Source organism: Coffea arabica, chromosome 8e (assembly GCF_036785885.1).
Source record: "Coffea arabica cultivar ET-39 chromosome 8e, Coffea Arabica ET-39 HiFi, whole genome shotgun sequence".
NCBI lineage: Eukaryota > Viridiplantae > Streptophyta > Magnoliopsida > Gentianales > Rubiaceae > Coffea > Coffea arabica.
The window spans coordinates 33,745,854-33,770,906 of NC_092324.1; the positions used below are offsets into that span (position 1 = coordinate 33,745,854).

At 34.4% G+C, this 25,053-nt stretch overlaps 2 protein-coding genes across 2 annotated transcripts; both read left to right on the forward strand.

Annotated features, from left to right (window-relative positions):
- The first annotated feature begins 3,259 nt into the window (after window positions 1–3,259).
- Window positions 3,260–5,355, forward strand: LOC140012738 (uncharacterized). Its single transcript, XM_072061030.1, has 2 exons — window positions 3,260–4,661; window positions 4,733–5,355. The coding sequence occupies exons 1-2, from the start codon at window positions 3,260–3,262 to the stop codon at window positions 5,353–5,355; spliced, it is 2,025 nt and encodes a 674-aa protein (XP_071917131.1).
- A 12,817-nt stretch (window positions 5,356–18,172) lies between these two features.
- Window positions 18,173–19,126, forward strand: LOC113704694 (cytosolic sulfotransferase 15-like). Its single transcript, XM_027226570.1, has one exon. It carries the CDS (start codon window positions 18,173–18,175, stop codon window positions 19,124–19,126), a length of 954 nt encoding a protein of 317 aa, XP_027082371.1.
- The last annotated feature ends 5,927 nt before the right edge of the window (window positions 19,127–25,053 follow it).

Here is a 25,053-nt window from a genome sequence, read left to right on the forward strand (position 1 = left end):
TCGTCCTTTTTTTTCTTGTCGGGGAGTACTCAATTTTTTCGCCAGATTCTGGTGAAGAAGTAGGAAGACAGAAATTTTGGTTATTACCACCAAAGGAGACCAAAGAAATTTTGGTCAGGCAGGTTGCATTAGGTTTGCAGTTTTCTTCGTAAATATTTTTGGATTGCAGCTTTTTACTAAAATAATTTTTTGCGTTCTTTTATAAATATATTTTTTATTCATCTTTTAATTTCACATATATCAAATCACTACAATATTTTTTTTTTAACAAAAACTTCTAAAAATAATAATTCAAACGAGCTCTTAATTATAATAATAAAGCACCCTAGTAGTTTCGTGCGGTTATTTTTCTTCAATGTATAAGCCTTCCTACGGCCAGCAAAGAACAATAAACCGGTTTAAACCTTGCTTTAACAGGAGGGCCTACTCGGAAAATCTGAGCAATCAAAGTATGCTCATCACTCTTCGTTTGAGAGGCATATATCTTATCAAAGTATGCTTGTTCTAGAATAAGTAATCATTGCACTATATCTTATCTTATCTTATCTTACCTACTATCTTATCTTATGTTTGTTCTAGAACAATCTTATCTTATGTTTGTTCTAGAACAAGTAATCATCGCACTATATCTTATCTTATCTTATCTTACCTATATCTTATCTTACCTACTATAAAGTGTGAGTTTGCAACTGCGGTTCCAATTGAATTGATCGATTTCATTCCCATATTCTTGTTCTGATTGGTTGTTGTCATTATCTTGGTCTAGTCGTGAATTTTGTGAAATTGTTTAGCATGTTGGTCATTTGGATATGTGATGGTAGGGTTTTTTTGGTATTTGAACTGTGCTGGTAATTGCATGGGTTGTGTTTGATGCCAAGTGGCAGTTGTAATATTGGGTTTTCATGATTTGTGCAGTGCAAATTGCCCTTTCTGTTTTTTTTCCCCTTTGTCAATAGTCCTCACCACCTAAACAAGTGTTTTTTTTTTCTTTATCTCATTTATTCTCAACTCTCTCCACTTTCAGTAGTTGCAACATCCTCTTCTTTCTATCAATCTTTTGTAAATTTTGGGGCGCCGAATGCCATAGGTAATTAGTTTAGGATTAAATTTATATATACTGTAAGTGTATACACTATTACCATTAAATATATGACATATGAATAAAATTTGAATTTGACATCTAAAATTTGCTCACGTGTCATCTATCTAACCATGATAGTGTATATAAAATTTACTCATAAGTTTATGTGAATTTCCAGGACCTAAAGGCATTACAATTTCTTTTGTTTCACTTTTTTTTTGGTTTTTTCCCTTGGATATGGGGAATTTGGTCGTAAAATTAATCTGGCTTTTTGATTCACTTTTTCAGGTTTTTGACGGGCTACTGCTATTCATAAATAATTGACTCAATTTAGAATTTATGATAGAATTGACTCAAATAAGAATTTATGGTGGTTGACTCAAATAAGAATTTATGGTGGCTGAAATAATACTAATATTGTAAAACTTGAGTCTTTTAACTAATGGTGATACAAATTCCCCTAGGATGAAACAAATTTGCAATCCCACAGGAAACCCCAATTCGAAAGGGGATATGTTTGGATGAAATTTGGATGGAATTTCGGTAGGCTGGCCACAATTTGGGTGACTACCAAATTGATCCGGCACTCAATCTATTCAAGAATACGCACAAAGTGAAACGAGATTTGGAATCAAGCAAGAGAATCCACTCAAACATAGGGGAGACTCAATGCCTCTCAATCGTAGAACTATCATTCTTTACACCGTTACTTAAAAGAGATAGCAACCTAGATTAAGCCTCATAGGTCGAACCTAACAAACCAAACAAACAACTGACTCAATCATTTGCCCATTAAACTCAAAGGCTTAACACAAGATTGGCCTTTTATTAACTAAAACAACTATCTAAATAACTAAGTAGAAAACCAAACAATAACTAAATGATAGGAAGAAACCACGAACGGTTAGATTCAAATGCCACCGGTTAAGTTTAGAAACTTAATCTTCTTACTCGAGTTATGCCAACGTCTTCCAAGCTCTTTAATCTATTTAGCACGAACTTCCTTTAAATTGAATGGCTTATCCATCAAGTACTTGAGTTTGAATTTGAACATGAACTTGAAGCGAGTTGGTTCTTTGACCCTCAAGCTCATTATAACCTTGATATCTGCATCATTCACTCCAGGGGCGGAGGGAAGGGGGTGGCCAGGGGGGGCAACCGCCCCCCCCCTCCAATTGTTTAAAAAAAATTTCTGAGTAAAATTTTTTTTGTTATTATGTTTCACCCCCCCCAAAATTGATCAAAAAATTCACTTTGCCCCCCCAAGGGCCCAAACAATAATGTTTGGTGGGATTACTTGTTTGCTTCGTGTCTGTCCATAGTTAGAAGCTAAGCTAAGCTAAAAGGGAGGCTTTCGAGTGAAAAATGGTCAGGAGTCACATCGAACAACTGGCTACAAACAAGAAATCAAAACCCAAAGGCAAAGGAAACACCCACTGGCCAGTGCCCACCTCCTCGGATTTTTCTGTTGTAGTAGAGATGTACATACATTTTATGAAGGCCTCATTGCTCTACTAATAATAACGTGGCAATTTGAATCTGCAAGTCATCAAATTCCTCGTCAAGTTTTGAAGTGCTTAAAAAACACGGAGCAACTCTGTCTAGTTTGTTGCTGTACACTTGGTATCTTTCACTGCTATCTACTAGCAGTATATTATACTACTTCCTCGCTACTGCGCAAAGAAAAGATTACACAGAAGAAGAACCTACAGACAGACTCCTTTAATTCTCTCCCGCTGGTGAAGCCGTTTCTGGGGATACAATGTCGCAGGAATTTCAAGCTATTACCATTTACCAGGTTAGTTTGACATTCCATTTATTTAGTGAAATGTGGGTGTAAAAAGTTCGCCCGCCAGTTGTTTGATGAATTGCTCGAGAGGGACTTGTATTGTTTTTCGTACTTGGACTTCTGAATTCGAGTGATAAGCATTTATTTTAGTTGATTCTGAGACTGGTTTCCTTTTCCAATTTTCATACTAATTTATTTTGAGGATCCTGTTGGCTTTCTTGGGTGATGGCCGGGCTTTTCAGACAGGCTGAATGGCCAAATTTGTAACGGAATTAGGGAAACCAGTCTTTTGCATTGGTCAAATTCCCATCTCTATAGGCCATAACCAGCATTTCTCAATCAATTTTATTTCGATTACAGGTTGTTGTTTTGTTGCAAATATAGCAGTAATGGCCAACAGGACAATTGATTCTTTTTTCAAAAAAAGACGTCTAGAACCAAGTGGAAGTGGTGAAACTCCTTGTCCTCTTCGTGATTCTTCTCCTAAGCATCAAACAAAGAAATTTTGTAGAGCTGAATCATTAGAGTTTGATATTTCATCCATAGAACGTGATCCTGGAATGCGAAAATCCATTTGGAAATATCTAGAGCATCAAAGGGATGAGGTACGGAGAGCATATATTAAGTTTGGGCCATACCAACATGAGCTTCCAAGTGAATCAATGGTTATTGACAAGAAGGGCCGACGTTTTCTTTTCTCTTGGTATAAATTGTTTCCAGATTGGTTGGAATTTTCTCCAACAAAGAATGCTACCTTTTGTCTTCCTTGCTCATTTTTTTCCAAGCCAACGGACCGTTTTGGATCAATGGCCTTCACAACTAGTGGATTTAGATCATGGAAGAAGATAAATGATGGAAAAAATTGTGTTTTTTTAAATCACATTGGAAAAGATCCTAACTCATCACACAAAGTGGCAATGCAATGCTATCATGATTTGAGAAACTCATTGCAACATCTTGATAAAATTATTGAGAAGCAAAATTCTGAGCAGGTTGCAAAAAATCGATTGCAACTTCAAGTTTCCATAGATGCTGCAAAATGGTGTGCATTTCAAGCGGTGGCTTTTAGGGGTCATGATGAAAGTTTAGATTCTAACAATCGAGGTAATTTTATTGAGTTGATCAATTATGTGTCTTCTTATAATGAAAAAGTGGCTACTGTGGTCCTTGATAATGCTCCTCAAAATGCATCTTATACTTCCCCTACGATCCAAAAGGAGATATTGTCCATTTGGTCGAGCAAGATACAAAAGTATATTCGAAAGGAGATTAGTGATTCAAAATTTTCTATACTTGTTGATGATGCTCAAGATAGATCAAAAAGAGAGCAAATGGCTATTGTTCTTAGATTTGTGGACAAGCAAGACTATATTCGAGAGAGATTTTTTGACATTGTTCATGTGCACGAAACCAATTCCTTGACTTTGAAGAAGGAGATATGTGATGTCCTTTCTCGCCATAATCATAGTGTGCAAAACATTCGTGGCCAAGGATATGATGGAGATAGAAACATGCATGGAGAATGGAATGGACTACAAGCAATATTTATTCAGGAGTGCCCCTATGCATATTATATTCACTGTTTTGCTCATCGACTGCAATTAACATTGGTAGCAACATCTCAAGAGGTAATTCCTATGGAACAATTCCTTACATACTTATCTCTTCTTATAAATTTAATTTCATCTTCTTGCAAACGTGTGGACCAACTTAGAGTTGCTAGAGCTACTAGAATTGCTGAATTGATTGCTATTGATGAACTTGAGACTGGTAGGGGTCAGAATCAGATTGGTACCTTAAAACGGCCAGGGACTACAAGATGGGGGGGTCTCATTTTAGTTCTATCTGTAGCTTATTCACAGAATATGAAGACATTTGCTCTGTCCTAATTGATGTTATCAATTATGGAAATACATCAACTCAAAGAAGTGAAATTGACAGAGTTTACGATTTCATGACATCCTTTGATTTTGTTCTTGTTATGCATATGATGAGGGACATTTTAGGATTTGAACAAGTACTTTCTCAAGCTTTACAATGCAAATCTCAAGATATTTTGAATGCCCTTAAATTGGTTTCAGTAACAAAGGATCGACTTCAAAGTAACAGAGATAATGGATGGAATGAATTGTTCACCAATGTAAAGACATTTTGTGATGCACGAAATATAGAGATGCCTGATATGAATGTCATTTATAAAGCAGGTCGAGGAAGAATTCGAAAACAAAATGATCCAATTACCATGGAGCATCACTACAGGATTGATGTGTTTTTGGCAATGGTTGACTCTCAAATACTTGAAATGAAGAATAGGTTAAAGGAAGATGTAATAGAGTTGCTTATTCTTAGTTCAGCATTGCACCCCAAAGATAATTTTCAGGCTTTTAATATTGAACAAATTTGTCAACTTGCAAACAAGTTTTATTTAGCTGACTTCACAGATCAAGAGAAGTTACACTTAAGAACTCAATTAGAGCTTTTCTAGATTGAGTTTTCATGTAATTCTCAGCTTCAAAATTTGTCATCACTTCAGGAGTTGTGCCAAGTGTTAGCAAAGACAAGAAAGTCAATGTGCTATACTCTTATTGATAGATTGATTCGCCTTATTTTGACTCTTCCTGTTTCAATAGCTACAACAGAGTGTGCATTTTCTGCTATGAAAATCATCAAGACTTGTTTGCACTCTAGGATAGAGGAAGACTTTCTTGCTAACTCTATGATAATGTAAATTGAGAAAGAAATTGCTAGAACTTTTGATGTAAATTCAATCATTGATGACTTTGATAAAATTAAAAGTCGTCATGCACAATTTCATATGTCCCACACAGTCAAATAGATTTGTAAATATGATGATATTTTTGTATATGTGAAACGTATAAGTAATTTTCATTCTATATAAGGTTGTTTCTAATCTTTGGTATATATGTTCACATTATTTTTTTTGTAAATATATTTTACTTTCATTGCTATAGACTCGCCCCCCCCAAAGTTAATTCCTAGCTCCGCCACTGATTCACTCCCTAGAAAAGGATTTGTCCTCAAATCCAAGATGATACCAAATTAATGCCATCATGTCATTCCATAATTTGGAATAATGTAAACTTGGACAGCAATTTTGGTTGAACAATTGCTAGAATCACATCTACACTTCCCTGCAAATCAACCACCAAATCCTTGTGATCAGTAGGAGGATGTTTCTCTTTGGCAACCAAATTCTTTGGTTCATTGATAAGCGGTTCCTTCTTGGAGTATTCATCAATTGATGTTAGCATGGACTCATGTTCGACCTCCTCAAGCTTCTCATCAATCAGTAGTGGGATAGGATTATTATCCTTTTGAGCAGTTTCATTGTGCTTGGAGCTATTTGAATTCTCCTTTCCTTGCATTATAGAAGGTGTACATAGGCTTTCCATACTGACTTCTCTGTGATCTATTCAGCTTTGGATTTACATTGGGAAGAAATTGCTGATGAATCTTCTCCTTCTTCCTTGAATAGGTCAGTCTTGAAGATGTGGAATACATGGAACCTTTCCTCTTGACATCCTTGCTCGCCATTCGATCAAGTTGTCTATGTATCGATTCAAAAGCTTCAACAGTGATTTTCTTAAGTTCTCCTTTTATTGTATCCATCATGAAATTAAGATCAAATTTTTGAGACCTCCTTTTGGCATACATCTTTAACCTGCATGAAAGGTTAGTGGAACTAAAAATACCTCACACACTCAACCTCACGTGCATACCCTCAAGCACTCGTATTCACACTCTCTTTTTATGGTCTCATACTCATTCAATGCCTTGGCGTCTTGAATTCACTCATGATTTGGTTTCCCAAGGATTTAGTTGAATACACCAACCAATAAAGACCTCAATCATGGCCTAGAAAGTGAAAGAATAGAGTTGAAAATTTGGACAGCAATTCAACACGAAAATTTCAAGAACTAGGGATGAAAATTTTCTAAAGAAGGAGTTGATTTAATGTTGGAAATTTTAGATTTCAGACTAGGAGTTAGACGTCTAAAGATTGCTGGAAAAATAAGGCTATGTTTCCTTAATTTGATTTGAAAACAATCCAATACAAGAAATATCAATATGATTAGGATTAGGGAAGAAACAAAAGTAGCCACAAAATTTGTAAGATTCGACTAGAATTAGGATTCACATGAATAAAGCAACAAATAGAATTTTTTTTTAATGAAAAAACAGTAACTTGGGATGAACAATGCGATGAAGAGTACGTAGGAATAGTAATGCAAGAACAGTAACACTACAGTAATCGCTATAGTATTGATACAGCAACTGCTATAGTAACACTACAGTAGTTCGTTTTTTCTTTTAAATCAACAAGAAAAGGTAGCCATGAAATTAACACAATCACAACAATGATGAACATAAAAGACAATGAGGAAATAGCAAGAACAATACAAATTGAAGATTTAAAACCCTAAAGACTGATAAACCCTAATTCACGAAATTTTTTCAAAAAGATTACAAGAAAAAGCAAGAAATTAAAAGCGATAAAACTTGTCACCTTGAGCCGAAACTCTAATGCCAATTGATACGAATTCCCCTGGGATGAGACAAATCCACAATCCCACAGGAAAATCCTAGTTTGCAAGGGGACAGATTTGACGAAATTTGGATGGAATTTGGGTAGGCCAGCCATAATTTGAATGAATGCCAAATTAATATGACACTCAATCCAATCAAGAATATGCTCAACGCAAATCAAGATTTGGAGTTAAGCAATAAAATCCACTCAAACTTAGGGGAAACCTCAAAGACTCAACGTCATATACTCTCAACTCTAGAACTATTGTTCTCTACACTATTGTTTAAAAGAGATAGCAATCTAGATAAGCTGCATGGACCAGACCCTAACAAACCAAACAAACAACCAATTCAATCATTTGGCCCATTAAGTTCAAAGGCATAACACAAGATGGGCCTTTTATTAACTAAATCAACTACTTGAATAACTAAGTAGAAAACCAAACTATAAATAAATAATAGGAAGAAATTGTTGACCGTTAGATTTAAATGCCATCGGTTAAGTCTAGAAACTTAATCATATTTCTCAAGTTATACCAACATCTTCCAAGCTCCTTGATCCATTTAGCAGGAACTTTCTTTGACTTGAATGGCTTATCCATCAAGTTTTTGAGTTTGAATTTGAACTTGAACTTAAAGCGAGCTAGCTCTTTGACCCTCGAGTCCATCATGACTTTGATATTCACATCAAATGGGCTTTTTGTTGTTCATTTGAATAAACAAATTACATATTAACAACTCAATAATTACTCAAATTATGTATTAGTAGCTCAATAATTGGTTCTACTTCTTTATGACGTATATAGACCTGGTAACCCTAGAAGACAGCTTTCTTCTAGGAAAACTCTTGTGGATTAATTTTGCGTTACTAAACAACAATGTTTAATACAAAATTAATTTTCTCACCTAGAAGAAATTCATCACACACCAATTAAAACCCATTTATGATATATAACAAAAATATTTTAATTTAATAAATTCAGACTTTGCCGATTAAAATTGAGGAATTACTTATATTTTAAATACATAGTTTGCTTATCATTGATTTATTAAAATAAAAAATTCACTTAAACTTCTAACAACTACTTAAGAAAAATATGGGGTATTATATCCTCCTCCTTACAAAAAAGACAGCTTTCTTCTAGGAAAACTCTTGTGGATTAATTTTGCATTACTAAACAACAATGTTTAATACAAAATTAATTTTCCCGACTAGAAGAAATTCATCACACACCAATTAAAACTCATTTATGATATATAACAAAAATATTTTAATTTAATAAGTTCAGACTTTGCCGATTAAAATTTAGGAATTACTTATATTTTAGAGAAAAATACAGTTTTGGTACCTAAACTTTGACGCACGAGCGGTTTTAGTCCTCAAATTTTGGACAAAAACAAATTTGGTACTCGAACTTTCAAATTTTGAGCACATTAAGTACCTTTGATGATTTTTCCCAAATTGTTACAAAAAAAAGTCATGTGACAGTCACGTGTAAATGAAATAAAAAAAAGGCCAAAAATGCAGTTTTGGCACCTAAACTTTGACGCACGAGTGGTTTTAGTCCCCAAATTTTGGACGATAACAAATTTGGTACTCGAACTTTCAAATTTTGAGCACATTAAGCCCAAATTGTTACCGAAAAAAGTTAAATCACGTGTCCGGCCACAATTGTATAAAAAAAAGGCCAAAAAAATGTCAAATGCTATTCTAATACTAAGTATTAAATTTAAGAACTAATAGCGTAATAAAGAGAAAATCCAAGGACTAAATAACATCACATGAGTCAACAAAACTGAAGAACGGATACAAATGAGCTTCAATTCTAGTACATTAATCTAAGAATCAAGTCACAAAAGTGTAAATAATGATGCGTAATCCTTTATTTCTCTTGCCTAAGTTGACTTGAAGAAACTTGAACTGGTCATGTATGCTGCTACCTAACTTGATACAAGAAACTTGAACTAGTCCTCGGGACAAAGCAGCAAGCAGCTGATTCGGAAAAATTTATAGAAGAACAATTACAAATGGGTCATCCAATAGGGAAGCAATCAAAGGTGTATGACGATCATTTGGAACTCAAGTATGGACCAAACATCTTCTCTATGACACTGTGTAATAACGGGACACAAAGCCCCTAAGATGTTTGTACCCCAGGATTTCTGGAGACCCCTGCATTTCTTCCACTAGATAAACTCCTATGCTGTCTGTGACGCCCCGAAAAGTATGAGTGTGAGAACCCGGAAATTTTCTAATTTTCTAGGGTTTATTTTATTTAATCGCCCGCCTTTTCTGCATTTTCTTTATTAGAAAAATTTCCCAGATAAAGTTTATGAGCAAAAATAGTTTTAAAATGATTTTTCTAGTATCGATTAGTTTTTGAGAAATTAAGAGCGTATTTCGAACGTGGGACCCGCTAATGCGGTAAATGCATTATATGTTTGACAACTTGTTGGAATTTTGTATTAAGTGATATTATTTTACAAGGTGTTAAGATATTTGTATTGGAGAGACAAAAAGATAAGTTTTGAATCAAAAGGTGACAAGTGTCACCATAAGATTTAGTCTTGAGTTTGACTACTATTCATGCCTTTACCAATTTAAGCAAAAATTGACTAAAATCATCCTCTATTACAAAGCTTCTTGGCCGACTTTCTTCAAGAGGAAAAGAAGAAAATTCTCTCAACTTTCTTGGTTCTAACCTTGCTCAATCTTCAAATCCAACCAATAAAACTCCAAATCATTCCATAAAATCTCTTTGCTAAGTGGTTTTGAGGTGTTTTGTGAAGTTGTTTGAGAAGCTAAGGTGACAAGTAGCTCTCCCTCTTGGTTTGCTAAGGTGAGTGGTGGATGAACACCTCTCCTTCCTCTGATGATGTTAAATTCATGATTGGTGGTGGTATAAGATGCACTTTTATGGATTATTTCTTGATTTTGGTTGAATTGGTGAAGTTTTATAATTTTTGGGGATTTTTCTGTTTTCATATGGATATGATTATGTGGTCATGTATGATGATTGGAAATGATGTTTAAGGACTCTATGAGGTGGAAAAAGTGGATAATTGCAACCAATTGCTGGTTTGGAAGAAATTTCAGAAAGTTAGGTTTTGTTGCTGAACATTCTGTCCGAATTTATTGCACCATGTTAGAGGCCGAATTGGCCTTGGCTTAAAACATGAAAGTTGTAGGGAATGATATTTTTGAGGTGCCTACAAAATTTCAGGTCAATCGGAGTAGTGTGGAATGAGATAAGTCGAAATTACCCTTGCTGTTCTGGTTTACCCAGAATTGGAAAACTGCGACTGTAATTGGTTGTTTTGGCTGGAATTGCTTTGGAATTGGTTGTTGAGGTCTTCTTATGAAATGTAACCCTGTTTCTTAGCTTTCAGATGGTTTTAGAATTACTGGATTTGGACTTGTGTAGGCTGAGTTATAATGTTTACGCCGGAATGCGTTTTGTAAAACTGTTTTTTGTGATTCTGGTATAGTATCTTGCATTTTTGACCTGGTTATACTCGAAACTGGGTTGAGTGACCTTCTGTAATATTGTATCCCTATCTCTTAGTTTCGAAACGGTGGGTCTTGTACCTTCATCTGACAATCGTAGTGCCTTTGGTGCCATTACCGCAAAATGACGTCAAAACCTGTTTTTCTGGTTTTGAGCTTAACTTTCATTTCCGGACTTTTCCCTAGCTTGACTTGTCTTTGTACCTCTTGGAGCTTGCTGAATGGCTATTGGATAAACTTGTTGTTGTGTGTGTGTACCTTTGGGTTTGAATGAGAAGGATAATGAAGCCATGATGGTTGGAAAAATTAGTAAATTCAGGGAAAGTGCTGTCCGAACTTTTAAAGGACTTGTTTGCATTGAGTTTGTGATCTAAGACTTGGATTTGAGCAAGGCAATGATACATGATGGATGGTTTCTGAGCCGTGGAGGTGAGTGACCCTAAACTGTTTCCAAAGTACTTGTGGAATGTTTCTTGCATTAATTATTCGATTCCATATCATGCGTGCTTGCATGTGGATTCATGACATGATTTGGCTTCAATGAGTTCTGGGAAAGTCTTGTGCTGGACACCAACGTCTCCACCTTGTTTATGGTTCATGTTTATGTTTATATGGAGCTCAAAAAGGGGCTCCCTCTTCATGTTAATGCTAATGTTAATGATCTGTTTGAGCGTTGGGTGTTCAAGTGCTATGATTTCACTGGCTCACGAGAGCAACAATACGTATATTTGATCTTGGAATCATGACATCATTGAAATGCATTATTGTGAAATATATTTGTTTAATGATTTTCCTGGTTACTCGCTGAGCTTTTAGTTCACCCCAAAAATGTTTTATTCCCCCCACAGGGCTCAAGGCGAAAGAAAAGCTTGTAGTGCTTACTCATGTGACCAGATGAGTTATCTCTTGTTCAGTTTGAATTTGGATTTCTTCTTGTGTAATAGTTGGGCTAGTGTGACTATTTGGAATTGATATGGATGTAAGTATACGTCCCACGATTGGAATTAGTTTCCGCTGCATTTGTGATATGTATTTATTGGAGAATTCGATGTAATTTTTGAGATTTATATTGTAATCTGTTTGAGGAATGTAGTGAACAACTGAGTCCCGGCGAGAGCTGAGCAGGCGACCCGCCGAACCCTCTGGTTCGCCTTTGGGAGAAGCGGGGCCGTCACACTGTCTGAAGTCATTTGTACTCGGGAACTGCGAACTTCCTCGGCTCGCAGGTCTTATTCCTATGGCCGTCCCAGCAGCACACTCCGATCTTGGAAGAATGATGTTGTGGACTAGTGCATATTGAGAAAAGAAACAATACCAGCCAAGAAACTACAAAATGAGAAGGGGATACGGACACAATGAAAAAACAGTTGGGATTAATGTACTAGAATTGGAGCTCATTTGTATCGGTTCTTGGGTTTTGTTGACTCATGTGATGTTATTTAGTCCTTGGATTTTTTCTTGATTATGCTATTAGTCTTTAAATTTAATACTTAATATTAGAATGGCATTTGACATTTTTTTGGCCTTTTTTTTATACAATTGTGGCTGGACACGTGACTGTCATATAACTTTTTTGGGTAACAATTTGGGAAAAAATCGTCAAGGGTACTTAATTTGCTCAAAATTTAAAAGTTTGAGTACCAAATTTGTTTTCGTCCAAAATTTGGGGACTGAAACCGCTCGTGCGTCAAAGTTTAGGTACCAAAACTGCATTTTTGGCCTTTTTTAATTCCATTTTGGCCGGACATGTGACTGTCACATGGCTTTTCCGGTAACAATTTGGGAAAAAATCGTCAAGGGTACTTAATGCGCTCAAAATTTGAAAGTTCGGGTACCAAAATTTGTTTTCGTCCAAAATATGGGGACTAAAACTGCTCGTGCGTTAAAGTTTAGGTACCAAAATTGCATTTTTCTCTATATTTTAAATACATAGTTTGCTTATCATTGATTTATTAAAATACAAAATTCACTTAAACTTCTAACAATTACTTAAGAAAAATATGGGGTATTATATCCTCCTCCTTACAAAAAATCTCATCCTCAAAACTTAGGTACCATAGTTGAACAAATATGGATAACTCTTCCTTACTTCATCTTCAAGCTCCTATGTAGCAAATGTACTGATTTTGAAACTGCTATTCACAAGGAATTGGTTTGCTTCTTTTAAAAAAAATGTTTATTTAGAAAAGGTTATGGACTCTTGTTTCGAAAAAAATGGCATGTGTGATTTTATTTGATAAAAATGATATACTTATTATGATTTTTCTAGAGATAAAGAACCACTTTCGGTGATCAACTAAAATAATTTTCTAAATAGTTACAAAAGTGGTTTCTTAAAGAATTGTTTCAAATTAGAATGATAAAAGGTTTTTCTTCTTGAAGTAGGCCTAGTGATTTTCCTTGAAAATTTTTATGATTTAATTTTTTATTTAAACAAAATGCATTTTGAATGTAAAATATATTTTACAAAGTAATCAATGTGTAAAAATTTATTTTCCATGTACAAATGCGTTTTGAAGTGCAATTGTTTGAGAAAAATAACCCTTGTATTTTAAGCTAGTGAAAACCCAATTTTTACTAATCAAAGTGTTTATGTATTTATTCAAAAATACTTATATAGTGTGCAATGATTTTCTTCTAATAGAAAAAGCATTAGTTGTGTATTACATATGATAGCTAGTGTTGCAAAGCCAAGTCGGAAAGGATGATTCTAGAAGAAAGGAAGGTTTGATCAAGTGCAAGTCGGTTATTTCAGCTGGAAAAGGGATAAATTTTTTGGAAATCAAAGAAAAGGAATTTACACAAGCAAGTAGGGAATATGGGATTGGGAAAACCCTATACCTGGCAATTTGAACTATAACTCCAAATTGGCCTAGGCTCTGATACCAATCGTAATGTTTAACGTCGCTATGATATTTTATTTATCTCTCTACGAAAATGGATATCTCCAGGAAAGATTTTACGTTCAATTGCTTTTTTTTTTCTCTCCACTCGGACCAACCCACCCACTCGGCTTATTGTATTTGAAGTAATTTTTGTATCTATTCCAATGATACTATTGTTCTGTACCATTATAGAAGAAGATCCGAGTCAGATGTGCACTTCCTCGGGAATGAAAAAAATCGATCATTAAGCTTGAGAAACTAATGTTAATTAAAAAGCTCAATAAATTAAGACACTAAATTTGAGTTAAATATTGAGAAGAATAACTCGCTGACAATACTTAATATAGAAACAAAATTATTAGGTTTCAACTAATGGAACCATTTTGATTAGCAAATATTAGTTAATGGTAGAAAGAATTTAAAATGCTGTAAATGTAAGCTATGAAACTCATTTTATAGCTAATGTTACAATTTACGCTAATTAAGGTTTGTACATCATTGAAATGGGGGTTACAACTTACAAGCTGATCATGGTCACAAATACGAAGAATCTTTTAAAACGGGGCATAATTTGTTGGACAGAATGAAAAGTGTGAAAGCGTAAAATATAATGGAAAAAACAATAGACACAACTAATCCATGGAGAAGGTGAGAATCTTACTTTTTTAAAAAAAAAAAAAAATCATGCTTATAGAGTAGTTAGAACTCCAGTATGTTTTCCTGTAATTTAATACAGATCTACGTATAAGAGTTGCCTCTTTTAGAATCAATTATGAGTCACATAATTGATTTTAAAGTAATTGATATCCTAATTAATTAATTGATATTTTATCAATAATTAATTAGTATCTCCCATTTGATAATGATTGGTTGGTATCTTTTGCTAATTGTACCTTATTCAATCAGTTAATCAATCAAATTAATTAATTAGTCAGAAAAGGTTATTTTCAGTTATGAATTATGGCAAGTTTCTTGATGGAAGGAAACCATAGGGATTTTGAGTAAGAATCCCTAGTCTAGCCTATAGATAGCCATTGGTATTCCATCAATGCTACACACTCTGGTTGCATAGGTTAGAAGAACCTTAATCCCTTCTTCTACTTATCTGTTCTTCTACATAGTTACACATTTTCTTTGTTAGTAGAAAGTGTTAGTATAGAGAAGAAGGAGGAAAGAAGACAAAGAGCTAATACGGATTTAAACCCTATTTGACAACAATGGATGGAGATAAATCATTTAAATTTTCGCTGCTTAATACAACATGTTTGTACCTATTTGTTTAACATGTGACATCGGAACCACCCTCTAACTATGTTGTTCAATGTATAACTGTCCAAGTTGTTATTGCCTTTATCAACTTTATGCCTCTTCTCCTTTCTAATATCTACACTAGACAGCTTTACACTTTTCCCAGCAAAGTTGTTTGGAACTGATTGTACTGATACAAATTAGACAACGATAGTACTTATACCATTATACGATTGCAATAATACGGAGCCTTTGACACAATGAAAAAGCTAAGGAGCGTCTTAACCCAATTGTCAAAGCTTAAAAGGCCAATTCTTACCTGAAACTACCAAGATAAGTTTTTTACTTCAAATCAGCCCTCATAAGAAATGCTTACCAGCAACCATTAGTTGATATCCATTTCCTGACAACTATGTAATGCTTACCAGCCCTCATAAGAAAGCCCAATTCTTGTTTAGTTTTCAGCTGCAACTATGTAATAGGTACTTTCTTCTATATTGAATGGCTGTTTCCTTCTTATACTTTTTTGGCCCAAACGATTGCCAATTATTCTACAATAATAATCATTAATATATTCTTGTAATTTTTTTTATGGTACTGTGTTTTGGAGTAAACCTTTCCTGGAATTAACAGAGTATCATGAGCTATTCGTGGTTAATTCCAAGATATAGTTATTGTTGTCTCATGTTATGTTCTACGGTAGCTTTACAGCTATCAACAAGGCCACACAACATACTCTATAATTTGCAGGTCACTTTAGAGAGTATAGCACTCCTAAAAATATACTGATAACACTAATAACTTGAAATTTTCCTTTTTCTTCTTTGGCGCTAAAAGAATTTTTAGTCATTTACCTTCTGAGTTATTCGCGTGGAAGTGAGGCCCAAGATTACTGAATACAGCCATTCATAAAACTCACACAGAAGCCGCCACGGTAACCCTCCAATGGCAAATGTGGAAGGCAAGGAATGCTTGGAACTTCAGCAATGACAGGTTCACTGGCAAGCATATTTCTAATAAGGCTGTGGAGGAATGGCTCGAGTATAAGAATCTGATGAACAATGGAATGATGGAAAGGGAACAGCCCGAATAAAAACACAGTGGAAGGCCACCATTAAAGAGAATTCCAGAACCAACATGCAACACTTATCTTTACTGATGCAGCAATGGAGGAGAAAAGGAACAGAGGGGGCTTAGGCATTGCTTTCAAAGACAATAATGGCAGCCTTGTCTCTACTTGGGCCATCCCAACAAAAATGAGAACAGATGCTGCATGCTAGAAGCAAAGATAATCAGGACAGCAATGATAAAGGCTCTGGAGGAACGTTGGACATCTCTCCTTATTCACTCTGACTGTAAAGTCTTAGTGGATAGAATTAATAACAAAGGGACTGGTTCTCTCAATTAGATGTAATGATAGATGATGTTATACATTTGAGCAAATCCTTTTGGCGATGCTCCTTCATATTTATTGGAAGGGAATGCAGTCGCACTAGTTATGGTTTGGCAAAATCTGTCACTAATCTAATATAGCTGATACTAGGTGGGAGCTTGTCTTCCCTGTGTGGCTTAGGAATGAAGCCCACAATGATGTTTTGGCCTTTGCCAGTGCTATGTAAAGGACAGTTTAAATGTATCTAGTTCTCCTATATATAAAATGATGACCTTTTGACCAAAAAAAAAAAGGCTCACAAAATTCATAAGTTGTAGGAAATTATTATCTATTGCAAGCCATACTAGTATTATACTCCCTCCGTTTCATATATTTAGTCATGTTTGAAGATATTTGCTTTTTATGCATAGTATACTTCATCAAAAAGTTTTTTCTTTTGTTCCACTTTTGTCCTTAATCATGTGTTAGTCAAAGTAAAAAGTAGAAAACAAACCCATCATATTTATTTTTATGCATCACTAATGAAAGTTATAGGAGAAATTTCAGAGTATAAAATAGTTAAAAATATCAAATATGACAAATATTTTGAAAAAAAAAAAAAAAGTGTGTTTCAATGATATGTAGGAAGTACTAAGATCTATTTCAAACCGACAAGATTGGATGAGCAAGCAATAGGTAATTAAGATTTGCCCACTGCCAGAGTTTTCAGGTTCAGCGAAGCATCACTTCCTAATTTTGGCTTCTTCCATTTTTCTAAGATGACCATTCTGCTCCGAATCATATAAGACAAACAGCGATTCGCGGTAAATTTGTTGGCAAGCGCTCAATCATTAAGTGTAATATTTTTGTTTATCAATCCCAAGACTTTAAAGATTGAAATTAAAACGATGTATAGCATAAGAGCAACTACAACGGACATTGAAATTAAAGCGGTCATTTTCTGGCCATTTTACAACAGACATTTTATTTTTCTCCCTATAAGTACACAAGACATTTTTTTTTTATTTCACATCACAATCTCCTACTCCATTATTTCTCCTACTCCCTTATTCATTGTCTTCAACCTCTTTACATAATTTTTAAAAATTTCAGTATTTTGTCATTATGAATGAGAATTTTAGTAGTTTTAGAAATATGTTAAATGCTCCAAATATAGAAATTTCATCCCCTTCAAAAAATCAAAACCACCAAAATTTTCAAAATTACCCAAATTATCCAATTCCAATTCCAATGTATAATTTTTAGAAAATACCAATGTATTATTTTTCAGAGACAAAAAATATATATATTATTAAAAGTCACAAATTAGTAATATTATCTTTTAACAAATACAAAATCTAAAATGTAAAAAATTCTAATGAAAATCAATAATTTATTTTTAAATTATTAAGATAAATATTTGATATGCTTGTGGACCCATGCTATTATATTATGTTGAGTTTAATCTATTGTAGATAAAAGTATAATAAAAGAGAAAATAGTGAAATGTTGAGGTCGCATCTAGATTACACTCTGTTAAAAGTGTAATCCAGAGTGTAATCCACTGCGGCTAAGGAATTATTGAGGCTACCCCCACAACATCCCATTATTGAACAAGTTTTATAAATGTGATATTGTTGGATTCAACAAATCCTGCCTTGCTGATATCTATCCACTTTACTTTCCCATTGAAGAAACACCAATATTCCGTCCTTCACCCTCAACCAAAGTTGTAGAGGATATGGATGAATTTCTAGGATTGCTACAAACAATTCCTAAAGTAAACTGGGATGGCCGGTGGCTATGCTACTACAACAATTTTTGGTGTCCAGGAGGAGTGCTTAAATCCACAATTTTCTTTCAAAGAAACTTCAAAGCTAAGGATTCCGACATTATCTTAGCTTCCATCCCTAAATCAGGCACCACTTGGCTAAAATCACTTAGCTTTAGCATCATCAACCGCAAGAAGTGCACAACACCAGAGAGCCCTCTCCTCATCACCAATCCTCATGATCTTGTAAGTTGCATGGAGTATGATTTATTTCTGAAAAGCGAAAATCCTGATCTTGAGGCCTTCTCAGGTCCAAGAATTTTCTCAACACATCTACCCTACCATGCCCTTCCTCAATCAATTTTGAATACCAAATGTCGCATAATTTATATATGTAGAAACCCTTTGGATCAGTTCATTTCTCTCCGGCACTTTTTGCTTGAAAATAGTGGTGAAGATCAGCAAAAAGCACTTCCTATTGATGAAGCTTTTGAATTATTTTGCAAAGGCATATACCCTTTTGGTCCCGTTTGGGATCATGCTGAGGGGTACTGGAATGCAAGCCTAAATGATGTTCAAAAGGTGGTGTTTCTCAAGTACGAGGATCTCAAAATAGATGCAACTTCTCACGTGAAGATGCTAGCAGAGTTCTTGGGATTTCCTTTTTCTCCAGAGGAAGATGAAAATGGTGTAGTCAAAGAAATAGTTAAGCTTTGTAGCTTAGAGAATCTCAAGAATATGGAGGTGAACAAGAACGGTCTTCTTGTTTTATCTCCAACTATTAAGTTTAAGGCTCGTTCCTTTTTCAGAAAGGGAGAAGTAGGAGATTGGAAAAATTTTCTCAATAATTCCATGGCAGAACGTTACAAGAAGATTATGGAAGAAAAGTTGGGAAAATCTGGTTTGGCATTTGAACTGTTATAAATGTTAAGCATCCCATGGATGCATTGTTTTTCACTTTTTTTCTTTTTGGTTCAATGCATTTGGTCAAATCCTCCTTCGAGACCGACACATGAAGCCCTATTTGTGTTTGAATGCCTTGGATCATTTTGTTTGTTCTGTCATTTTGTCTTGATGACAAACATAACCATTTCAAGTTTGAATGCGATTTGAGAAGTACTCTTATCATTGTTCACAGGGTTAATAGCATTAAACTCCGTTAACTTTCTTCTTCGTTAACTTTTTTTTTTTTTTTACCCTTTCGGCAAAACTCTATAGAGGATAACCAACTTTAAATTTTACAAAAATAACTCAAAGTGATGAAGGGGCACAAACATGATGACCTTCACTGTAAGAGTAAATGATACTCCCTCCATCCTAATTATTTAGTCATGTTTTAGGAATTCAACTTTTTAAAAAGGAAAAATCATTCAAAACGTCCCTCACATTTTGTAAAATGACTTTTTTCATCCCTTACTTTTAAAAGTGTACTTTTACATCCTTTACAAATTCACGTTGGTCAAATTTGGTCCCTATCTAAGTTTCCGACTAGTTTTTGGCCGGAATTCATCCCCTGACTTGCATGTGATCATTTTTTAGGGGCAAAATTGTCAAATCAAAATTTACATAATCCATCTATAGTCCCTTACATTTCACAAAATGAATCGTTTCGTCCCTTACATTTCACAAAATAAATTTTTTCATCCCTCAGATTTCTCAAAATGAATTTTTTTTATCTCTCATTGACCACGTGTATGAATAGTTTATATTTTTTTAAATTCATGAATATATCTATTTGATTTTATCTAAAGAGTACAAATAATATATAATATATCTCTATTTGATTTCAGCTAAACAGATCAATATGTACATGGGTTTAAATCTAATAATTTTGTTTTAACCCTATATATATATATGTGTGTGTGTGTGTGTGTGTGTGTGTGTGTGTGATTTCACCATGTGAATTTATTCAATATTTGTAATTTTTTCTATTTTAGTAATAATTCATTTATTGAGTTGTTTAATAAGAGTATCTAATTAATCGGTGTTAATTCGAATTCTATAGTCATGCTAACAAATTACAATTTAAATCTGAAATTTTTACTCATGTAAGTGCCCGGTGCAACCCAATGAGTACAAACAATTTCACAATGATGCACAAAGATATATCAAATTTAAGCACAATAAAGAAAACTTAATTAAAGAGAATAGATAAGAAATGCAAACCAAATATCAATCCAATAGCCTCTTCAATAGATGGCGATGCTAACCAAGATGTACAAGTGAAGGCTCACTCCTTCCTCACCTCAAACACTCTTTGGTTGAGCCAAGGAGTTTTACAACAATTCAAGTTAACCCTCAACAACCTACACTTGAAAGATCACTCACCCAATTAAGAACTATTTTATACAAATGAGGCAACCTTCACCAAGGTTTTACCACTCCAAGTGATAGGTTCACCTTCACCAAAGTTTTACTCCTCCTAGAGAGTAACCTTCACTTGAGCAACCTCACAACCCAACTTCCCCAACCCCTTATACAACCAACAAAGAATTTTTCTACTAAAAAATCTCACTTGTAAACTTGTATTTTGTGTTGGCAAAAGTCCCTTGTCTTCTTGTGCTTTGGGGTGTTTATAGAAGGTGAGAAATGGCTCCAAAAGGCTCTCCAACGGTCAAATATTAAATGCTGTCAAAACTAGCCGTTGGCCTGTCGGACGTCCGAACCATTTGCTCTGCATCCGAACCCTGCGTCCGAACCACCTATCGGACGTCCGAACCATTTGTTCTGCGTCCGAACCCTGCGTCCGAACGTCGTCAGAGAGTTGGCAAGTCTTCTTGGAATTTTTCGGATGTCCGACGCGGTTGATGTGCGTCCGAGGCGTGCGTCCGATCCTTCTCTTTGATTCTCTTTTGGATCAATGACCTGTTCTAATAAATTTCTCACATATAAACATTAGTCCAAATCTACATTTTGGTTTGTTATTCATCAAAACCAAGGACTGATCAACCAAGGTCAACAATCTCCCCCTTTTTTATGATGACAAACAAAATGAAGATTTCTTTGATCAAATAAGTTCAAATAAAACTCCCCCTTAGAAAATGCCAACATACAAAGAAATTTCAATAAATCCTACTCCCCCTTTTGGCATCAATCAAAAAGCAAACTCCCCCTTTATTTTTCAAATTAAGACCATATAGAATGTCAAAACTTTTTATAGGGTTCTTGGGAGTTAGTACAACATAATCTAGCAATCCACATGGATTTCATACCTTTTTTCATATTTTTCTTTACATAGCAATCATTTTGCATATGTCCAAATTGGCAACAAAAGTGACACATGATAGAAGTATTTTGCACATAAGTGGATTTAATGCAACTAATTTTCTTACTTCTTATCATAGCAAACTTATTCGTGCCTAGAAAAGATTTGCTTTCTTTTGTTTGAGAAAACTTTTGTTTTTCATTTTGGAGAAACTCGTTCAAGTCATTAATTCTTTTCTTTAACAAATTTTGTTCCTCCAACATTTTTTCATAAAACTTTGTTTTCTCTTCCAACTTCCTTTTCAAATTATTTTTGCAATCAAAAACACCTTTTTGATTTTTTAAATCATCATTTTCCATTCTCAAACATTTGTTTTCTTGAAAAAGTTTGGAATTTTCTTCCAACAAATCATTTATTTTTGTTTTCAAATCTTTATTTTTAGCATAAGATTCTCTCAAACTTTTATGCATTTTAATCATAAGAATATGCACATCATCATCTTCATTATCTTCATCACTAGAAGAGTGATAAGAATTTACCTCATTTTCTCCAAAGGCCATTAGTGCCATTTGGGCCAACTCTTCTTTTTCTCTTTTTGAATTGCATTCATCCCATGTAATTTTGCAATCTCCTCTTGAACTTCTCTTGTTGAAGATCTTCTTGAAACTTTTGATGTGAGGAGCTATATCATTGTCCACTTCCATGTTTTCATTACCCATGAAGGATGGGTTATCTCCCACTTGAGATGCTTTAAAAGTTATGCCTCCCTTATACATTCTTGCATTTTCTTCCTCTTGCACTTTGAATTTCAGCTTTAATTCATAAGAGGTTAGGGAATTCACAAGAGATTCAATGGACATAGAATTTAAATCCTTTGCCTCTTCTATAGCATTTATTTTATTTTCCCATTCTTTTGGCAAGGCATTCAAAATCTTCTATTTTTCTCACCCAAAGAATATTCTTTTCCAAGCAATTTAAGATCTTGAATAATGTCACAAAATCTACTACACATCTTATCAACATTTTCAAGAGGATGCATTTTGAAAAATTCATATTGAGAAACAAGCAAAGATTTCTTTTGTTCTTTAATATCTTGGTTACCTTCATGAAATATACACAGTTTATCCCAAATATCTTTAGCTGATTTACAACCTTTAATCCTACTAGATTCATTTACATCTAATGCATTGTACAATATACACATGGCCTTGGCATTCAAAGAAAGGTATCTTTTGTCTTTTTCATTCAATTCTTGTCTAGTCTTTAATCTACTCAAATTAGTGGTAGAGTCAACTATTCCAGCTTCATAAGGACCATCTTCTACCACATACCATAATTCAATATAAACGGATTGTAAGAAAATCATCATTCTTTGTTTCCACATGCTAAAATGAGAACCGTTAAACATAGGTGGTCTATCAATAGATTGCCCTTCTAAAAAGGAAACTTTTATGGTTGCCATGATCTTTACTCCAAGCCGATTGAGCTTCGTCTCAAGGAGACCAAGCTCTGATACCAATTGTAAGTGCCCGGTGCAACCCAATGAGTACAAACAATTTCACAATGATGCACAAAGATATATCAAATTTAAGCACAATAAAGAAAACTTAATTAAAGAGAATAGATAAGAAATGCAAACCAAATATCAATCCAATAGCCTCTTCAATAGATGGCGATGCTAACCAAGATGTACAAGTGAAGGCTCACTCATTCCTCACCCCAAACACTCTTTGGTTGAGCCAAGGAGTTTTACAACAATTCAAGTTAACCCTCAACAACCTACACTTGAAAGATCACTCACCCAATTAAGAACTATTTTATACAAATGAGGCAACCTTCACCAAGGTTTTACCACTCCAAATGATAGGTTCACCTTCACCAAAGTTTTACTCCTCCTAGAGAGTAACCTTCACTTGAGCAACCTCACAACCCAACTTCCCCAACCCCTTATACAACCAACAAAGAATCTTTCTACTAAAAAATCTCACTTGTAAGCTTGTATTTTGTGTTGGCAAAAGTCCCTTGTCTTCTTGTGCTTTGGGGTGTTTATAGAAGGTGAGAAATGGCTCCAAAAGGCTCTCCAACGGTCAAATATTAAATGCTGTCAAAACTAGCCGTTGGCCTGTCGGACGTCCGAACCATTTGCTCTGCGTCCGAACCCTGCGTCCGAACCACCTATCGGACGTCCGAACCATTTGTTCTGCGTCCGAACCCTGCGTCCGAACGTCGTCAGAGAGTTGGCAAGTCTTCTTGGAATTTTTCGGACGTCCGACGCGGTTGATGTGCGTCCGAGGCGTGCGTCCGATCCTTCTCTTTGATTCTCTTTTGGATCAATGACCTGTTCTAATAAATTTCTCACATATAAACATTAGTCCAAATCTACATTTTGGTTTGTTATTCATCAAAACCAAGGACTGATCAACCAAGGTCAACAACTCACTACCTTTAAGTCCAACAATTGAATTTCTTATCTTATGATTATTTTAAAATTTGAAAGTGTCAATTACTTACTTCTTTTTGTGATACTTTTCTTTTGTTTATTTTTTTCTGTCTAAATTTAATTCGATATAAACACTTGATAATGTTTAGAATTAAATGTCTTCTTTGTTTTCAATTTTCGAGTAAAAGGAATGAACATGAGCGAAAAACTAACAATTTTTTTAAACTGCTATATATATATATCTATTTTAATTTCACATAAACAGTATGTTTAAGCGAAAATTAAATAGAGATATATTACATGCTATTTGTATTGTCCATGTGAGATCAAATAGATATATAAATTAGTTTAAAAAAAAGTTATTCATACACATGAACAATGAGAAATGAAAAATGAAAAATTTATTTTGTAAAATATGAGGGATGAAAAAATTCATTTTTGTGAAATGTGAAGGACAAAACAATTCATTTTGTGAAATGTGAGAGACTATGGATTGAATTATGTAAATTTTGATTTGTCAATTTTGCCCTTAAAAAATGATCACGTGCAAGGCACGTGATGGATTCCGACAAAAAACTAGTCGGAAATCTAGATAGGGACCAAATTTAATCAATATGAATTTGTAAGGGACGTAAAAGTACACTTTTAAAAGTAAGGGACGAAAAAAGTCATTTTGTAAAATGTGAGGGACTTTTTGAATGATTTTCCCTTTTAAAAATAATGATTTGATTGTGATCTTTGTGCTTTTCTTTCTAATTTTACTCTCACAAATTCAAAATTTAAATTTGAATAGTAATATACATATGATTAAAAAGAAAGACTATATTGAAAAGAGAGACTAAACATAACAAATGTTATGAAATATTTTAAAATGGAAAGTATAACAATTTGAATAGGAGGGAGGGAGGGAGTAATAAAATATCTCAAATAAGGTATGTTAAGGCCATTTAAGGTTAGAAGACCTTCAAAAGGCCTTCAGCTGAGATAAAGATCTGCTGGGTGGGGTTCTTTTGTATTTTCTTTTCTTTCTTTTTATTGCTTTTATCTCCAACCATTTCAACCACACGTTCTTTGAGTACACTGAAGCGGTGTCGGTTTCGTGACCTCGCTCTTTTGTGAATTTATAAGAGGTAGGAAGAAAGAAATTATGGTTATTACCACCAAAGGTGACCAAAGAAATTTTGGTCGGGCATGTTGCATTTGGTT